Source organism: Olea europaea, chromosome 10, assembly GCF_002742605.1.
Source record: "Olea europaea var. sylvestris chromosome 10, O_europaea_v1, whole genome shotgun sequence".
Classification (NCBI taxonomy): Eukaryota; Viridiplantae; Streptophyta; class Magnoliopsida; order Lamiales; family Oleaceae; genus Olea; species Olea europaea.
In genome coordinates, this window is record NC_036246.1 from 32,951,676 (window position 1) to 32,967,579 (window position 15,904).

At 34.6% G+C, this 15,904-nt stretch overlaps 2 protein-coding genes across 6 annotated transcripts in view; one reads left to right on the forward strand and one right to left on the reverse strand.

The window, feature by feature from the left end:
• The window catches only part of LOC111401887 (transcription factor BIM1-like), a 7,285-nt gene extending 2,203 nt beyond the window's left edge, over positions 1-5,082 (forward strand). For 2 of the 5 annotated variants that reach the window (XM_023029852.1, XM_023029854.1), the window contains exons 4-12: positions 1,317-1,679; positions 1,782-1,896; positions 1,972-2,102; positions 2,185-2,293; positions 2,940-3,009; positions 3,102-3,197; positions 3,659-4,110; positions 4,566-4,686; positions 4,797-5,082. In XM_023029852.1, the coding sequence (XP_022885620.1) occupies positions 1,317-1,679; positions 1,782-1,896; positions 1,972-2,102; positions 2,185-2,293; positions 2,940-3,009; positions 3,102-3,197; positions 3,659-4,110; positions 4,566-4,686; positions 4,797-4,898 (1,559 nt within the window). In that variant the 3' untranslated portion in view covers positions 4,899-5,082. Of the gene's footprint in view, positions 1-1,232; positions 1,680-1,781; positions 1,897-1,971; positions 2,103-2,184; positions 2,294-2,939; positions 3,010-3,101; positions 3,198-3,658; positions 4,111-4,565; positions 4,687-4,796 lie in introns of all 5 variants that reach the window. The other 3 variants (XM_023029853.1, XM_023029856.1, XM_023029857.1) reach the window with 2 other exon arrangements.
• A 6,461-nt stretch (positions 5,083-11,543) lies between these two features.
• On the reverse strand, positions 11,544-15,546 carry LOC111401888 (O-fucosyltransferase 34-like). The gene is made up of 8 exons (XM_023029858.1): positions 14,699-15,546; positions 14,146-14,213; positions 13,934-14,022; positions 13,672-13,837; positions 13,294-13,583; positions 12,831-13,035; positions 12,582-12,739; positions 11,544-12,331 (listed from the first exon to the last, which is right to left on the reverse strand). The coding sequence occupies exons 1-8, from the start codon at positions 14,994-14,996 to the stop codon at positions 12,094-12,096; spliced, it is 1,512 nt and encodes a 503-aa protein (XP_022885626.1). The 5' UTR covers positions 14,997-15,546; the 3' UTR covers positions 11,544-12,093.
• Between the last annotated feature and the right edge of the window lie 358 nt (positions 15,547-15,904).

Sequence of the window (15,904 nt, forward strand, 5' to 3'; positions counted from 1 at the left end):
AAGTGTTTCCCGCGTTTTCAATTTTTTCAAGTTTTACACTGAAAACGCCCAAAACGACAAAAAAGTCGTTTTGTGTTTTCTTCACAAATTTTTTTGGTTTTCGAAAACGTTTTCGAAAATTCGTTTTCGAAAACGGGAAAGAGAACACGTTTTCACCGTTTTGAAAAATCGAAAACAGAAAACGACCCGAAAACGGTAAAGAGAACAGGGCCTAAGGTAGTGATTGGTTTGCATTTTCATTTTCCATTTTCATTTTCAAAACGATTTTGAGCGTTTTCGACATTTATAACTGAAAACGCTAAAAACGATAAAAAGTCGTTTTGCGTTTTCAGTTATAAATTTTAACTTGTTTTCGAAAACGACGAACCAAATGCGTTTTTCGCGTTTTCAAAAACAGAAAACGGAAAATGAGCCGAAAACGGCAAACCAACCACGGCCTAAGATTTTGGTAGAGCGAGACTAATTTCTTAATTAGTTTAGAAAAATTAGTCTGACCCAGTTAAATTCCTCGAGCGAAAATTAAGATCAAATTCTTAGATAATTTAGAAAGATTAATATCTGATGCAGATAAAATGTACAAATCATATATGCATAAAACTGTTTAAATGGGTCAGATATATTTATTTTTTATGATCTCTGGGTTCAGATTTTTGTTAAATCTGGGGAAATTAGTACAACAGGAAGTTCATAATTTATTTCCTTGAAATATAATAAGCATGCTGAGTTCTAAGAAGATATCTAATTCTCGAACTTATTTTGCATCTTTTTCAATGCGCACACACATAAAAACTGAACTAATTTATCCATTTATTATGAACTGAGGTTCCAATAATTAAAAAGTATTTCTATGAAGAAACATTAATTTTTGCTCAAAATAATATATTATATGTCTCAAAGTATTATTTGACATGATTGTAATATATGTCTAATAATGCCGAGAAATCTATCAAAGAATTATTTGACATGATTACTGTTAAACTTTTGAGCTGAAATCAGAATGACGATCCAATGTTATGTTTGTAGGAAGAGATTAATTCTTGTGTGATTTTGAAGACTCTGCCTTTATTATAAGAAATATTGCCAATTGCATTATTTGCTTAAGCGTTTTTAATTCTATGATTCCTACCCGTTTGGTTGGAACATACCTCGGTGTCTGATGATATGATACAAATGATTAGGAAAGAAAATAATATATTCCCAGGTTTAAAATCCTGCCTCTTGTTATTTGCCAGGTTGATAATTCAGAATTATGCATTTGGAAAATCAGAGTGACGATCTTATTCTTTCCTTTCATTTTTTCCCCTGAATATAAGCAGGTGGCTACCTTAAAACTCAGGACCTCTTACAACCGTTGGAACGTGTTGGGAAGCATGCTACCAAAGAAGAAAACAAAATTGTAATTACTGCTATTGAAAAGCCTCCACCTCCAGGTCCTCCTCCCTCAGTGGAGCATGTTCTTCCTGGTGGCATTGGGACATGCAGCATTTCTTATTTAAATCAAAGAGTTTTAAAGCCAGAGGGGAGCTTATTTATGGCGCAGGCAAGTACCACAAGAAGTGATGAAAACCAAAACCCCGATTCTTACGCTGGAAGTGGTTTAATGCTGTGGGATGAATCTTCGGTAAAAAAGGGACAGACAGGGAAGGAGAATATTGCTGCAGAGAGACATGTCCTGAGAGGTAAATTTATGACCTTCGCCTACAGATATCAAATCTTATAATTAGTATTTACAAAATAGTGTAATTTTATACTCTTGACTGCTGACAATATGTCTTTGACAGAATCAGGTCTGAACGGAGTGGGAGGCAAATGGATGACAGTGTTGGAACCTCCATCACAGTCATCTTCCAACCGGAGTCACAATTCCAACACCTTGAGTTCTTTCTTGTCCTCTCAGTAAGGGAAATTTTCTGTAGATTTATGTGTATTATGCAATTCTTTGAAGTCCTCAAAGAGTTTTTTGTTTCTCAGGCCATCATCATCTCAGAAAAACAAGAGTTTAAAAAATATGATGACATCAGCAACTAATGACCGAGAAGAGGACTACGATGATGGCAACGAGGAGTTCGTCGTTAAGAAAGAGACCACACCTTACCCAAAAGGTCTCTTTGCTTATGTATGTGTAATAATTGCTCTATCCTTTGTTTCTCCTTTTTTTTGACTAAATAGCTTATTATACGACAGGTAATTTTTCTGTAAATGTTGAAGGAAAGCCCACGGATCAAAAGCCTAACACAGCACGTTCAAAACACTCAGCAACGGAGAAACGTAGAAGAAGCAAGATCAATGATAGGCATGTTTATAAACCCTTACATCTAAAATTTCTTATTGTTCGATGTATTACAATAAATATCCTTTTGAGTTAAGATGCATTTTGTTGATTGTGTGCACTTCAGCATTCTTTGTTCTCTGATCAAGAAATCGCTCCTTCCCAAATTTAATATCTTTATTTATTTGTGTTAATAGAATTTTCATCTGACTACTCATGGAACTAAAATTGAAGATTGCCTTATTGTTGGTTCTTAACTCACTTCTCCCATTGTTGGACATAGGCAAAAATATTTTTCTCCTCAGAATGTTGGCCTGTTACATTGTAGATATCTCTCTCTCTTCTGGATATATATACTGTAGGCATTGCACACAAACTTTTGAATCCCGGCTATACTTGTAATCTATTGCCTGAAATTTTTGTTGACAAATGGTTTCTTGTCCAATAACTCCTTTAGTAGTACTCTCAAATTATTCATAATCTGGTCGAACTCATCTGTCCTTTGAAAAGTTTCTCTACACTTCTCTAACTTAAAAGGAAAAAATGCATTCTAGACACAAATTCATATTTGATGTAGATGCATGAGGGGATGGGTGGGTGGGTACATTGCTGACAAACACCTATCAAGAATTAAATTAGATTCTAATATATTGTATTTGGTATAATGCAGATTCCAGAGGCTGAGGGAGATTATTCCTCATAGTGAGCAAAAGAGAGACAAGGCATCGTTCTTACTAGAGGTACCTGGAGATCATGAAACAATATTTCATAGTCTAACCTCAAAGAACAACATATCTTAACTTAAAAATTGACAGTTGTAATAATTTTGCAGGTCATCGAGTACATTCAGTTCTTGCAAGAGAAAGTACACAAGTATGAAAGTTCATATAATGTCTGGAACCATGAACCGTCAAAGTTCTTGCAATGCGTAAATCTCTGTTCATTTGCAGTATTCCTTCTCTACTTCCTTGGCTGTGTAAACTGGCTAAAAGTCCATGCAGGCCTTATATTTATTACTTAAAATGGACACAGGCCTCCCATGTATTCTGCTGTAGATGGGGTAGCTTGTTAAAGCTTATCAATAGCCAACATACTTTTCCAAAGTTTAAAAACTGAATGACACAACACATAATTGGAAAGACATCTAGTTGAATGTGTACAAAATTTGTTAACATAAATGTGGGTTTTCATTCAACTCTGGGATATTTGAGGCAACATATAGCATTTACATTTAAACTGTAATAAAATATATGGAACTCAAGTGTACTGTGTGTGGAGATATTTAATGTGCAAGTTACCTGTAGCTTTAATCTAGATTGTTCTATCCAACACTGAATGTTTGCAACGGAATTGCCTCCATTAGTAATGTCATTACCTATTGTGTAACAGAGTCAGTCTCATATAGCTGAAGGTTTCATTGATCACTCACGAGGAATGAACCCGGAGTCGACTTCAGCATCAGTTTTTCCTGCAAAGTTTGATGAGAACAAGAATTTCGTCTCTCCCGCCATCCCAATCAATGGACAAAACCTAGTAGAATCAGACACAAAAACTGCAACAACTTCCAGAGACAGGGAGCCTTCATTAAGAACTAAGACAGCACCAGTTCTTCCAATAATGCAGCGCAACATTTTCTCTTTTGGTAGTACCGGCATTGCAGCATCCCCAGATTCCCCAATACCAGCATCTGATGCAGATAAAACTGCAACTTGGCCTCAATCCCATTTGTTGCAGAACAGATCTCGTGTGACCGAATGCACTGTTGTCGATGATAAGATGAAAAACCAGGAACTGACTATTGAAAGCGGTACAATAAGCATCTCAAACGCATATTCTCAAAAGTAAGAATTTCTTATTATTGCTTCTTCATCAATTAGGTGTGAGTGTTCTTCAGGAAATGAGAATTTGATTTGTATTTTTTACGGCCAAACAATTTCATTCCCTGTACTCATTTATGACAAACATAGTCCTCTGTTCTTCCTTTTCAAGAAAGCATGTTGAAGACTAAATTTAAATATGTTCATCAAGTTTCAAACATCTTAAAATTTTAGATGAGGTGGTTCATTATGATGTGAGAACGGGCAAAGTTCCCGAGTTTAAAAATTTTGCATATGGCAAGCATTGGATGAAAAATGAATGGGCAAGAGACGGTGTTGAAGAGGAAATTTAAATAATTTTCTCATTGCTTAAAACAGTTACGCATCTTGACGAGGTGGATCAACGAAACATCTGTGGTTTAATAGAGTGTGTCATATTTTGTTGATTTTGTGTCCATTTACACCATTCTATTAAACAGGTTGTTGAATACTCTTACACAAGCACTAAAAAATACCGGGGTAGATCTATCACGAGCCAACATCTCAGTACGGATTGATCTTGGGAAAAGAGCTCCAGTTTCTTCAGCATCCACTGTCAAGGTACTTGAATCCCAGTCTTAAGTTGATCATAAAAATTAGAAATGACATTTTGAGCTCTTATACTGTAGAATCACAGGCCAGATCCTTTAATAACTGTGCGTATTCTCCAGGATGAAGATGATGTCCCGACCGGCAATAAAGCCTTGCCTCGTTCTAGAGCTGCAAGTACAGAGGAGTCTGAACAAGCCTTAAAGAGACTCAAAACTAGATGAAATCTGATGCTAGTTTAACAGTATAGTAATATTTTTCATTTTTAGTATTAATTAATTTTTTTGGGTTCCCCTTTTCCTTTCTAAGAAGGCTCATCAATGTCCATGTCAACATAGAAACCCGCCTAACTGAAATCTGGAACCTTTGTACATGTCTCTTTTTTGTTCAAGTCTAGGGATTCTTAAATTTCCCAGACAGTAATATTATTATTAAAAAATACAAATAATTTAACGAAAACAAGTTATTATTATTTTTATTTATATCATATTGTAATTAATAATAGTTTTTATAAAGTATAAAAAATTTATATAATGAAAACGAATTATTTTTTGAAATACATTACAAAAAATATATATTTTTGATTTCTTTTTAAAGTTTAAAAAGAATAGAGTTTTAAAAATAAAAAGTATTAAAAAATACAAATAATTTAAAGAAAACAAGTTTTTTTTTTATTTATATCATATTTTAATTTGTAATACATTTTATAAAGTATAAAATATTTATATAATGAAAACGAATTATTTTTTGAAATACATTTACAAAAAATATATTTTTTTGATTTCTTTTTAAAGTTAAAAAAGAATAGAGTTTTAAAAATAAAAAATATTAAAAAATACAAATATTTTAACGAAAACAAGTTTTTATTTTTTTTATTTTTATCATATTATAATTTGTAATACTTTTTATAAACTATAAAATATTTATATAATGAAAATGAATTATTTTTTGAAATACATTTATAAAAAATATATTTTTTTGATTTCTTTTTAAAGTTAATAAAATGTAAACCCTCCTCCTTTATTCGAGTTTGGGACCAACTGCATCAATTTTAAGTAAACGGAGTTAAAAATTGTACACGAACAACTTGTTATAACGTGTACAATTTTTTAAAGAAAATTAAATTTAATGATTAAAAAATAAAAAAATTTTGATTAATATAATTAAATCAAATATCACTTACCTGACGACATGCAATTTCAGCGTATTTATCTTGTAGTAAAAAATGAGTGTCCTGCCAATATTTCACACACATTAACGCTTCCAAAGCATCTTCTTTCAGTCGGCTCCTGATATCGGTCAAAACCCTTTTATCTGCACTAAAAACAGATTTCAAAGCAACAGTGCTAACCGGAGGTGTTAATAGATCTTTCGCAATTGCGGAAACAATTGGCCAACGTCTTTCATACTTTCGCCAGCATTCAATTACTTCTTCTGAAATTTTTTTAAATGTTTTGTCTGTTGGCATATTATAATTGAAATAATCAATTAATTCGGCAGGCATTGCATTTTGAGTTTCGACCGATGTTTGATGAGATGCAGATGTAGACGACATGATACTAGATAAACACATTGCAGTTGCATCATATCTAAATGTATTAATGCCCTGAAATAAATTCATTATTTCTGCAGCATCTTCTTCAGTTTCAGCAGAAGGAGTAGGTGCAGCAGAGGGTACCTGACTAACATTTGCACCCATTATTTTAGCATATAAATCATACATTCCATATAATATTTGCTCTAAATTCTTATAGGTGATTGGTGTATCAAGTATTAAAGTTTTATTGATTTAATCAATTACGTATTTAATTCTCGAAATATTATATCAGGGGTCCATTGCGCATACTAAATGAAATAACATAGGCAGTTCTTCCCAATATTTTCTAAACTTTAATTTCATAGCAATTAAAATTTCACTAAAAATAGGATCATTTTTATATTTATGGAATGTTCTTACAATTATATAAAGACGTTCAAGCACCATATAACTTGTGGGATAATAAACGCGGGATAAAATCTTTGTGGTTTCATAAAAAGATGTCAAAAATCATTTAACTTTCAAAGCTAAAATCCAATCGGATTCATTTAACATACCATCATCATCACTTCTAACATGTCTATTGTTATAAAAGTTAGTTATTAAATTTTCGAAACCTTCACATGATTTTAATAGCAAGTATGTAGAGTTCCATCTATGACCTACGTCGCTAACAAATGTTTTAGCAGTCATCACCCCTAGTTCGGCACAAAAATCTTCAAATGCTTTTTTTCTATTAGGAGAGATCGTAATATATATTAATGCATTCCTAATCCTTTGAAGTTCATCATTTATATGTTTTAAATCATCTTGCACAATTAAATTCAAGATATGACACACACAACGAATATGAAACAAATACCCATCAAAATCAGGTTGAAGTGTCTTACACAATTTATCGACGACTATCTTATTAACACTAGCATTATCAAAAGTAAAAGATCAAATTTTACTCTCACAATGATATTCTCTAACAATACTGATAATAGCATTATATATATTATTAGCATTGTGAGGAAATTCAATAATTCTAAAAGCAATAATTTTCTTATGCATGCACCAAAATGGGTCTATATAGTGTGCGGTTGCAGCTATATATGCTCTTTTATTAACCCCTTCCCATATATCAGAAGTTAAGGATATAACACCCCCATATTGTTGTAAATTCATAATTAATTGTTGTTTTGAATTATTGAAATAATTTATTGTATCGGTACGAAGAGTGTTTCGACTTACCCCAACGTACTTCGGTTGTAGATATTCTTTCACGAACGAGACGAAGTGTTGGTTGTCTGCAATAGCCAGAGGCAACTCAGTGGAGACAACAAATTTCACCATTCTGGTTCAAGTTTTGTCCTCCGAATACACCCACGTGGATAGGGGTGAAGTTGTAGAACCGGCGCCTGGACTGCCAAATTGTAATTGCGTTTGACTAGTTGGAAGAAGTCCATGTCTGGCTGCACATGATTTGTAGTGGTGGTTGAGATGAGTGATACCAATTCCTTTTTATCATGCCAATCTTTGTTGACAGTATTTACATACTGCTTTAGATTCTACAAGGCCATCAACGATTTTTCCCTTTGAAATCAACTTAAAGTGATCCCAACATTTTACTTGTTTTTTGGCCTTTCGTTTTCCCCTCGCATCTGGGATATTTAATTGCTGATATTCATCTTCATGTTCCGCTTCGGGAACGTTAATATCATCCAAATCAATTGGAGTGTGGCTTCCCTGACCGTGAATATGAACATCTTCAAGTATCGGTATGTCATTTAGATCGGCAAATTCATTTGGAAATTGACTTTGCGGCATCCTAGGCGATTCTCCATGATGTGGCAATGGCTCACATCATGTATCGAACAAGCTCTCAACAAATGAACGTTGATCCATTTCTGTGATTGTTTATGATGAAATCTTGACTAGATGAATATAAATGTAGTGAAATTGTGAGAATTGAGAATTGGATGAATTGAAATTGTAACTAATAAACTGTAAAAATTGAATTGATATGTATATTTTGCAGCACAAGAGAGTAAAAACTCGATAATTGATATAATAAAAGAGAGTTGAGAGGATTGTAATTTTGGAAGAACAATTGATATGAAAATTTTTTTTTGGGGAAGGGGGTATTTATAGTAAAAAGGGGGGGGGGATAAAAATAAAAGTTCAGTGACCGTTTTGGTCATGGGCTCGACGAGCCACGAGAACGAGCCCTGCTCGTGGCTCGTCAAAACGAGCAGCTCGTGGGCGTGCCCACGAGCGGTTCGTCTACGTGGCGAGCCAAGCCCGGCTCGCCTCTCGGCGAGGCCCGCTCGGCTCATGCTCGGGCTTGTGATTTCACGAGCTCGAACCGCCCACGAGCCGACTCGACTCGACCCAGTTGACATCCCTACATTCATATGATATTCTAAGGCTTTTGGTCTAAAATACATTATCTTTGCCCATGCAAGAGATTTACTTTATTAACTTAATGAATGGGGAGTCCGTTTTAAAATCTTTTGCCTTGCACTCACCTCCAAGTATATGTTTCAACAAGAATCACATAAGGGTAGTTTAGAAACCTCTGGTAAAATGCCCGCTCGTAACCCAACAGATTACATAGTCCCTACTAGTTTTCCAAATTAATCATCCGGATACATATAATTTAGAAAAATATGTAGAAGTTGGTGACCTGATGACGGGGGAGTCGACGATCGAAGCCCAGTGAACAGCAGCCCAGTCTGTCAAGTGGGGAAAGGGTATGATAGCAAGTGTGTTGGGACTAGATAGAAATGTGAACTCCAACAATTTCTTTCCCTGAAATTATTTTCGTATTGAACCTTGGACATATAAGAGTTCCGAATCATCTGCTTTCGTTTTATCATTGTCAAACAGTGCATTTATTTTGATGTTAGTTTTGTGGAGGGGGCGAAAAAATATGGGAGCCGCTATTACATTCATAGAAGTTAGTTATCCCACCTTATGTCTATCCCTGTTATAAAATTATCAAATATTAAAAAAATATTATTCTTATTAAATTTATTGATTACTTCTCTATCTACATCCACTATTGGCATTTTTGTTCATTCGTTTTTCTCCATCTACATCCGCCAACATTCGCCAAGCCCTCTCAATATGCTGCTGTGGTGGCGGCCCTGTAGGCCTCGACCCTTCGGTTATTGAAAATTTCTAAAGGGATTGGAAACTGGAACTGAAATTGAAAAAAAGAGGAAAATGTATTCAAGAATGTGAAAATTCCATAGATTGCGAGAAATTCAAATGCTAGCTGTGTTAATGGAGATTAAAAGAAAGTTTATAAACAAAAATCGTGATTAAACTAGAGAAAATTAACGGTTGTATCTATTTTCTATGAAATTGATCTGTCTCTACTAGTAAAAAATATAGTCAAAACACCAAATTTATAGTGCTGTTTCAACGTGGTTATGAAACCCTTTTTTTTTTATTTTTTTTTTATATATATATAAATTAGTTAGTTAACTTTTATTTTATTTTGCTTTCTACGTCCATATTCAAAAGGTTTTGCACTTTGATAATTTTGAATGTAAGAATTTAATATCGGCCTTTAGCATGCTGTATGAACATTTGAATTGATGATATTGTTCGACTCTCTAAAGAAAGTTTTGTTTTAATTTTCACAGTGAAATCTACCATTTGATCTAAATAAATTGAACTTCTCATGGTATTGTTCAATACATTTCTTTTCGTGCTTTGATAGATGTAATTTGTTTGAGTTTTCAATTATCCACTTGACTTTGAAATAGGTTGTAGATTTGAATTTCAAGTTCAAACCATTCCCTCTAATTCAATTTAATGTTTTTCGGGTCGAGGTCACATCATATGAACGACCCACGATCTTTTTTTCCAAACAATACAAATCTATTTTCACTCTTCATTTTCTTACATATCAAAAATCACTTTCGTAATTCAAAGCAACTTTTTATTTCTTCATTTTCTATTATGTTAGTTATCTCTCTCTTCATTTTCTTACCTATCAAAAATTACTTTCGTAATTCAAAGCAACTTTTTATTTCTTCATTTTCTATTATGTTAGTTATATCTCTCTTCACCTAATAATTACCAATTTCAATAATAATAATAAATTATCATCATCATCGATGCAGACACTATCACCTATTGAATATGATGTATAGTTAATTACTTTTTATTCCCATATAAAAATTATATTAGTCGAGAATAATCATTAATTATTTATTGTGTTTTATTTAGAAAGCAACATTTGCATTCATAATTAATTAATGTTTTAGGCTTTACCAAATTAAATATGCTTCTTGGATCACTCAAATGTACAAAAAGCCTTCAATAATATTCCATGATTAATTTTGATATTTTGAATAAGAATAATGCCCCTTGTACACTGAGCCTTATAGCTCGGTGTACACTCCTCTCACATGAGGGGAGGGGCCTACACCCATTTAATGCGTAAGCCCCGCCCCTCATGTGAGGGGGCTGTTCATCGAGATGTAAGGTTCGGCGTACATGTAGCAGGGCCGTTTGAATAATTGTTTTGGTCAAATTATTGTGTAATTTTGTGTGTGTGTGTGTCTATATATATATTTAGATATAGATTTGTATAATTTGAGAAATATAAGCACTAAACAATTGTCTCCAGTTCGTACAAAAAGCCTTCAATAATATTCCATGATTAATTTTGATATTTTGAATAAGAATAATGCCCCCTGTACACTGAGCCTTATAGCTCGGTGTACACTCCTTTCACACGAGAGGAGGGGCCTACACCCATTTAATGCGTAAGCCCCGCCCCTCATGTGAGGGGACTGTTCATCGAGATGTAAGGTTCGGCGTACATGTAGCAGGGCCGTTTGAATAATTGTTTTGGTCAAATTATTGTGTAATTTTGTGTGTGTGTGTGTGTGTCTATATATATATTTAGATATAGATTTGTATAATTTGAGAAATATAAGCACTAAACAATTGTCTCCAGTTCATGGTAGAACTGGCAAGTCGACTAATTTTTGTCTTGATGTCATGTTTCTAGATGGGATCTGATTTTTCCCGCTAAATCCAAGATCGGAGATTGAACATAATTAAATTAAAGAAGAGAAGTATTTAAAATATTTACTATACAAGATTATAATAATCCATATATGACATCATAAATATATGGCAGGCACATGTCATGACCCTATGAAAATGAAACCTCTTTCAACACAAACGATAGTCGATAGCTTGTTTTGTGCACAAAATAAAGAATCCAATTTAAGCTCCTAAAATAAGTCATAATCACTTCACTTTCACCACAAAATTATTTATATAAAGACACTCTACCAGCCATTTGTTCAGACAACAAAACTCCACCAAAAACACTACCAACATTCTTTATACATTACATTTGTTTGTTCTGTCTAATGATCAAAATTTATATCATCCATCATCAAATCATATTGTACAACAACTGTTTAGGGGAAAAAATGGAAAAAAAAAATGTATGTTTATATTCATGAACTAGGGAACAATCCAAAAATCAATAAATGAAATACGGGAAAAAGAAAAAAAAAAAAAGAAAAGAAAAGAAAGAAGAGGACATAAGCTTAATCTACGTAAATCCATCGTTCCCTATGTATACACTCGGATGAGTCGATGTAATCCTTTGACGGAAGGGCAGCTTCTATACAAGAACTGAACTGGTAACCTATATGTAAAATCATAAATGTTCTCAGGTGGCTTCTTATTCTCTTCAGTTTCCTTAAAGTGGACCACCTTGTCTATTCTTCACCATTGCCTCTTAGAAACAAAATCCTCCTTTACTCGCCATGATTGAGTCGAGGACAGCTCCTTTACATGACACTGCATATAATATATAAGTAATCTACGGGCAACGAGTTTCATTTACTACTTACTGATTAGCCTTCATCCAATGGTTTCAAACACTCCCATGGATTGGAATAAAAATAATCTTCTTCTTTAGGTCTGTCAGGAATAACCGGCCTTTTGGTTGGGTTTCCCATGCAGCATTCCGCATGAGCCTCCTTAACAGCAGTAGAGAACTCATTCCAAGTAAGCGAACCAGAATTATGTTGGTCTACTAAATTAACTAGAAGCCTTCTGTCCAACAAAATTGTTTTCTTGTATCCAAGATATCTGAAAAGAACAAAGATCAGACCAAAATGTATTTAGACGACAATACTTAACTACACCGATATTTACTTCAAAATTCCACTAACTGTGTCACTTCCAAGTGCCAAGTTTATTTAATGATGATGGTTAAAACTTTTTGTCACTTTGCATTTATGTTTCACTAATTACTGAAGAAAATGAGAAAATATAGTTCAAGATTATCAAAATTTTCTTTGACATTATTTCCAGGGCAAGTTCAAGTTTGAATTAGTACCTGCGATGACCTTCAACAACTTTAGCCATATTCCCATCGTACGTAGGAACAAAGATATCGCTCTCCAATGAAACGAGATAATCGAGCGCCGCCATTTGAGACGAGTGATTCTGAAAAAATCTAAGGTCTGAAGGTTCCAATAGCGTCTCCTTCCTGACCTGTTAAAATGCAGCCGGAAGCATGTGATAAGTACAAGAGGGATATGATCCGATGCGTATTAAGCTATTAGCCTCTGCTTTATCTACTTACCACATTTGGATAGGCTGCTCTAAGACTTGCCATTCTTCTTTTTCCGCCATATATTTCTCCAGCGGCAATGTAAACCTGGATATTATGATCAATGTCTAATGCCCTTAATGTGAGAGCAGTTTCCTCAGGTGTCAAAGGACATAGACCGTCTTTTCTTTTCAAATCAGAATTTATGATCTTCTCTTTCCACCAGGGATATGCATATCTGCCGTAATGGAAAAGTTTAGAAGAACAAAACGTAATTCAAGTGTTAATATACAAGGTGGCAAAGAGCATGTTTGGCTAAGCTCAGTAAATAAGTTCACGTTAAAAGAATTTTTTTTAACCAACAGAAGCTGAATATAAGTTCCTCATTTTAACAATAAAGTGAAACTAACCTTTTTACTTCAAAGTAGAAAAAATTAGGTTTCCAAACATGTTTGGAGACAAAGGCTAACATGCTCAAAATACAGGGCGAGCTCACCTCATTCTTGTTAGTTCTTCAACCTCCTCCTTGTTGAAGCCCTGAGTACAGCCAGAAAAGGCTAACATGTCCATTTCGTATCTGAGATGAAGTACTATGAATGTACCATTTTGCCTAAGTATTTTGATGACTTTTCTCCCCAATTCTTCTATTTGAGGAGTGAATCTCAAAGCACCAAAGTTTACTCGGCAACGGAGCTTCTGAATCTCCATGGGTAGAGCATTATTGGCAAGACGAGCATCAGTTCTGTTCAAATGTACAACTTTATATTTCTGAATTAAGGGAAGAATCTGCACAAAACGACAATGAGATGTATTAGGCAAGGAATCATAAGTGTTGTAGAAGGTATCAAGCAAACAGGATAAGAAATATAGTGACCTGATTCTGGTAGTAAGAAATGTCGGACCAACTAATAGGGGCCATAGTATAGATCATTCCTAGCTCGACTCTCCTCTTGACCCTTGGAGGTAGCTCCTTTAATATTCGCACTTCGTCTCTCAAGGAAGTAATGAAATGATCAACATCAAATATATCTTGGAACTCACTGTGAAATTTAAGATAACCATATTTTAGCATGAAAAAAAATTAATATCACGTTAAGCACTAGATAAACTCGTGTGCATTGGAAGTGTAAACACACCTCGGATCGTTCCAAAATGAAGCCTTATCCAGTTCAGGAACTATCAATGTAACATTTAAATGTCTAGCAATTGCAACCATGTCACATATCTGTAGGCAAAGATAGAGAATAAAATAGTCAATTAATTTACTTAAAAGAGATAACCGAAAGCACATATGGTTTAAACTTTAATGTGCCTATCAATTAATCCACTGATAATAGGAAAAACCTACCGCTGCCCTCATTTGGTTGAGCCCTCCATTGCATGAAACCATCAGATAGCCGTTGTTCTTGTAAACTCCTACATTAGATAGCAAGTTTGCATACTTACATACATAAAGAATTAAAAGTGCAAAAATATCACACCAAATAAGTTCACAACTCAAAAAATAAAACAAGAAAATGGGGACAGAATTCAAGTAACCAACAAGGCTTCTATATGAATAATTCTGAACCGATGCAAAATAACTACAAACTAAACCATCCACTCAATACAAAAATATATTACGTAATTTTCATGATTAATGATTGAAGCTTGAGTTTTGAGAGAATCTCTTTACGAATTATCGCAGACACAGAGTAAAAGAGTATATGTTCAGTTAAAAGCTAACTACACAGCTTCTCCGAGATATGGTCTAACAACACAATCGTACCATAGATGATAGATTTTACGCGAGTTCGTAGATAAATACTTGCATTTGCATCAACAAAATATAGAAAGAAACAACATTTACTAGCTACATTCCACAGAATGAATCAATATAGAACAAAACTTGAGTCACTCACTCTTTGGAGGCAAAACTCTAGGCGGCAGCTCCGGCAAGGATCTAACATCCAAGGCGGTAGCCACATCGCCAACCCTGCCGGCCGTTGCCGATTCTTGTGAAAAGCAAGAGGGCCATCCCTTTAACACTCGAGGCCCCCAAGTTTCACCCAGTGCTGTCAACTGAACCAAGCAAGTCCATAGCAAAACCGACGTCGTAGCCCGTATCATCCACAGCTTCATTCTTGACCTTGATACCATTCCACTATTCCTCAACTTCTCCAATCTATCTCCACCAAACGTCGCCGCTTTCAATCCCATTGCCCAGTTTTTGCTCGTCTTATTACTCTCTACTCTACACCTATCAATTCCATACACTTTCAATTCTCCAATTGTGCTTGAAACTGCGTCGTTTTCTAGATCATATATACGATCGCAAAATATATTCCTTCGTTATTGTGGGGATGGATTTACTGTAGCAAATAATGGAATCAAATCTCAAATCTAAACGCGCAAATGAGCAACCTTTTTAAAGATTTAAAGCAACATTCTTTCCCCAGTGCAATTACAAACACATTACAGAGTAATAAACAAAAGTACTTCGATCTTCAACAATTTCAGGGCTAATCTCGAACTTTCCGGAGTTTTCAAGCCAATAAATGAAGAGGGTCGTGGAAATAATTAGTGGGCCGTGGTAGATCAGCCTGATTAGTCGCCGGAATCAGAGAAAACAGTAGCCGGCGTTGAGAGAGAACGCAAGAAAGATGTGGGAGGAGAGAGAGAGAGAGAGAGAGAGAGAAGCAGAGGAGTCGTGGGGTGGTGTAAAAATACGCACAATCAGAGAGGAGTTGTCCTTCGTACAATGATGAATGTCATTGATCCGTTTCTCACAGCCTACCCTCACCCAACCCACCCCAACCCAACCCAACCCATAATTGCCATTCCATTTTTAACCATTGTCTATGGTCTGGTTAACCCTAGATGTAACGTTACCCCTTTTGACTATCTACATCATAACACCAACACCATTCTTCATCTCGTTTGAAAGGATGTCTTGTTTTGATTGATTTTTATGAATATTTTGATGAGTGTAAACGGGGGTTTCTTAATTTTACGTAATGTTAGTAAGAAGTTTGCGGTGAATTTTAACAATAACGTAGTTGAATATTTGAAGAAAGCCAAGTTAGTTTAAAGAGGATTTATAGATTTGTGATTACATTGTGTAGAGA

Bases quoted from the DNA above. Each gene is read 5' to 3' on its own strand.
- LOC111401888 (XM_023029858.1), bottom strand. From the start codon at position 14,996: ATGGGATTGAAAGCGGCGACGTTTGGTGGAGATAGATTGGAGAAGTTG. The intron at 14,023-14,145 runs GTAGGTTTTTCC...CTTTGCCTACAG, and splicing joins TCAACCAAATGAGGGCAGCG to ATATGTGACATGGTTGCAAT. The intron at 13,036-13,293 runs GTGAGCTCGCCC...CCATTACGGCAG, and splicing joins GAAGAACTAACAAGAATGAG to ATATGCATATCCCTGGTGGA.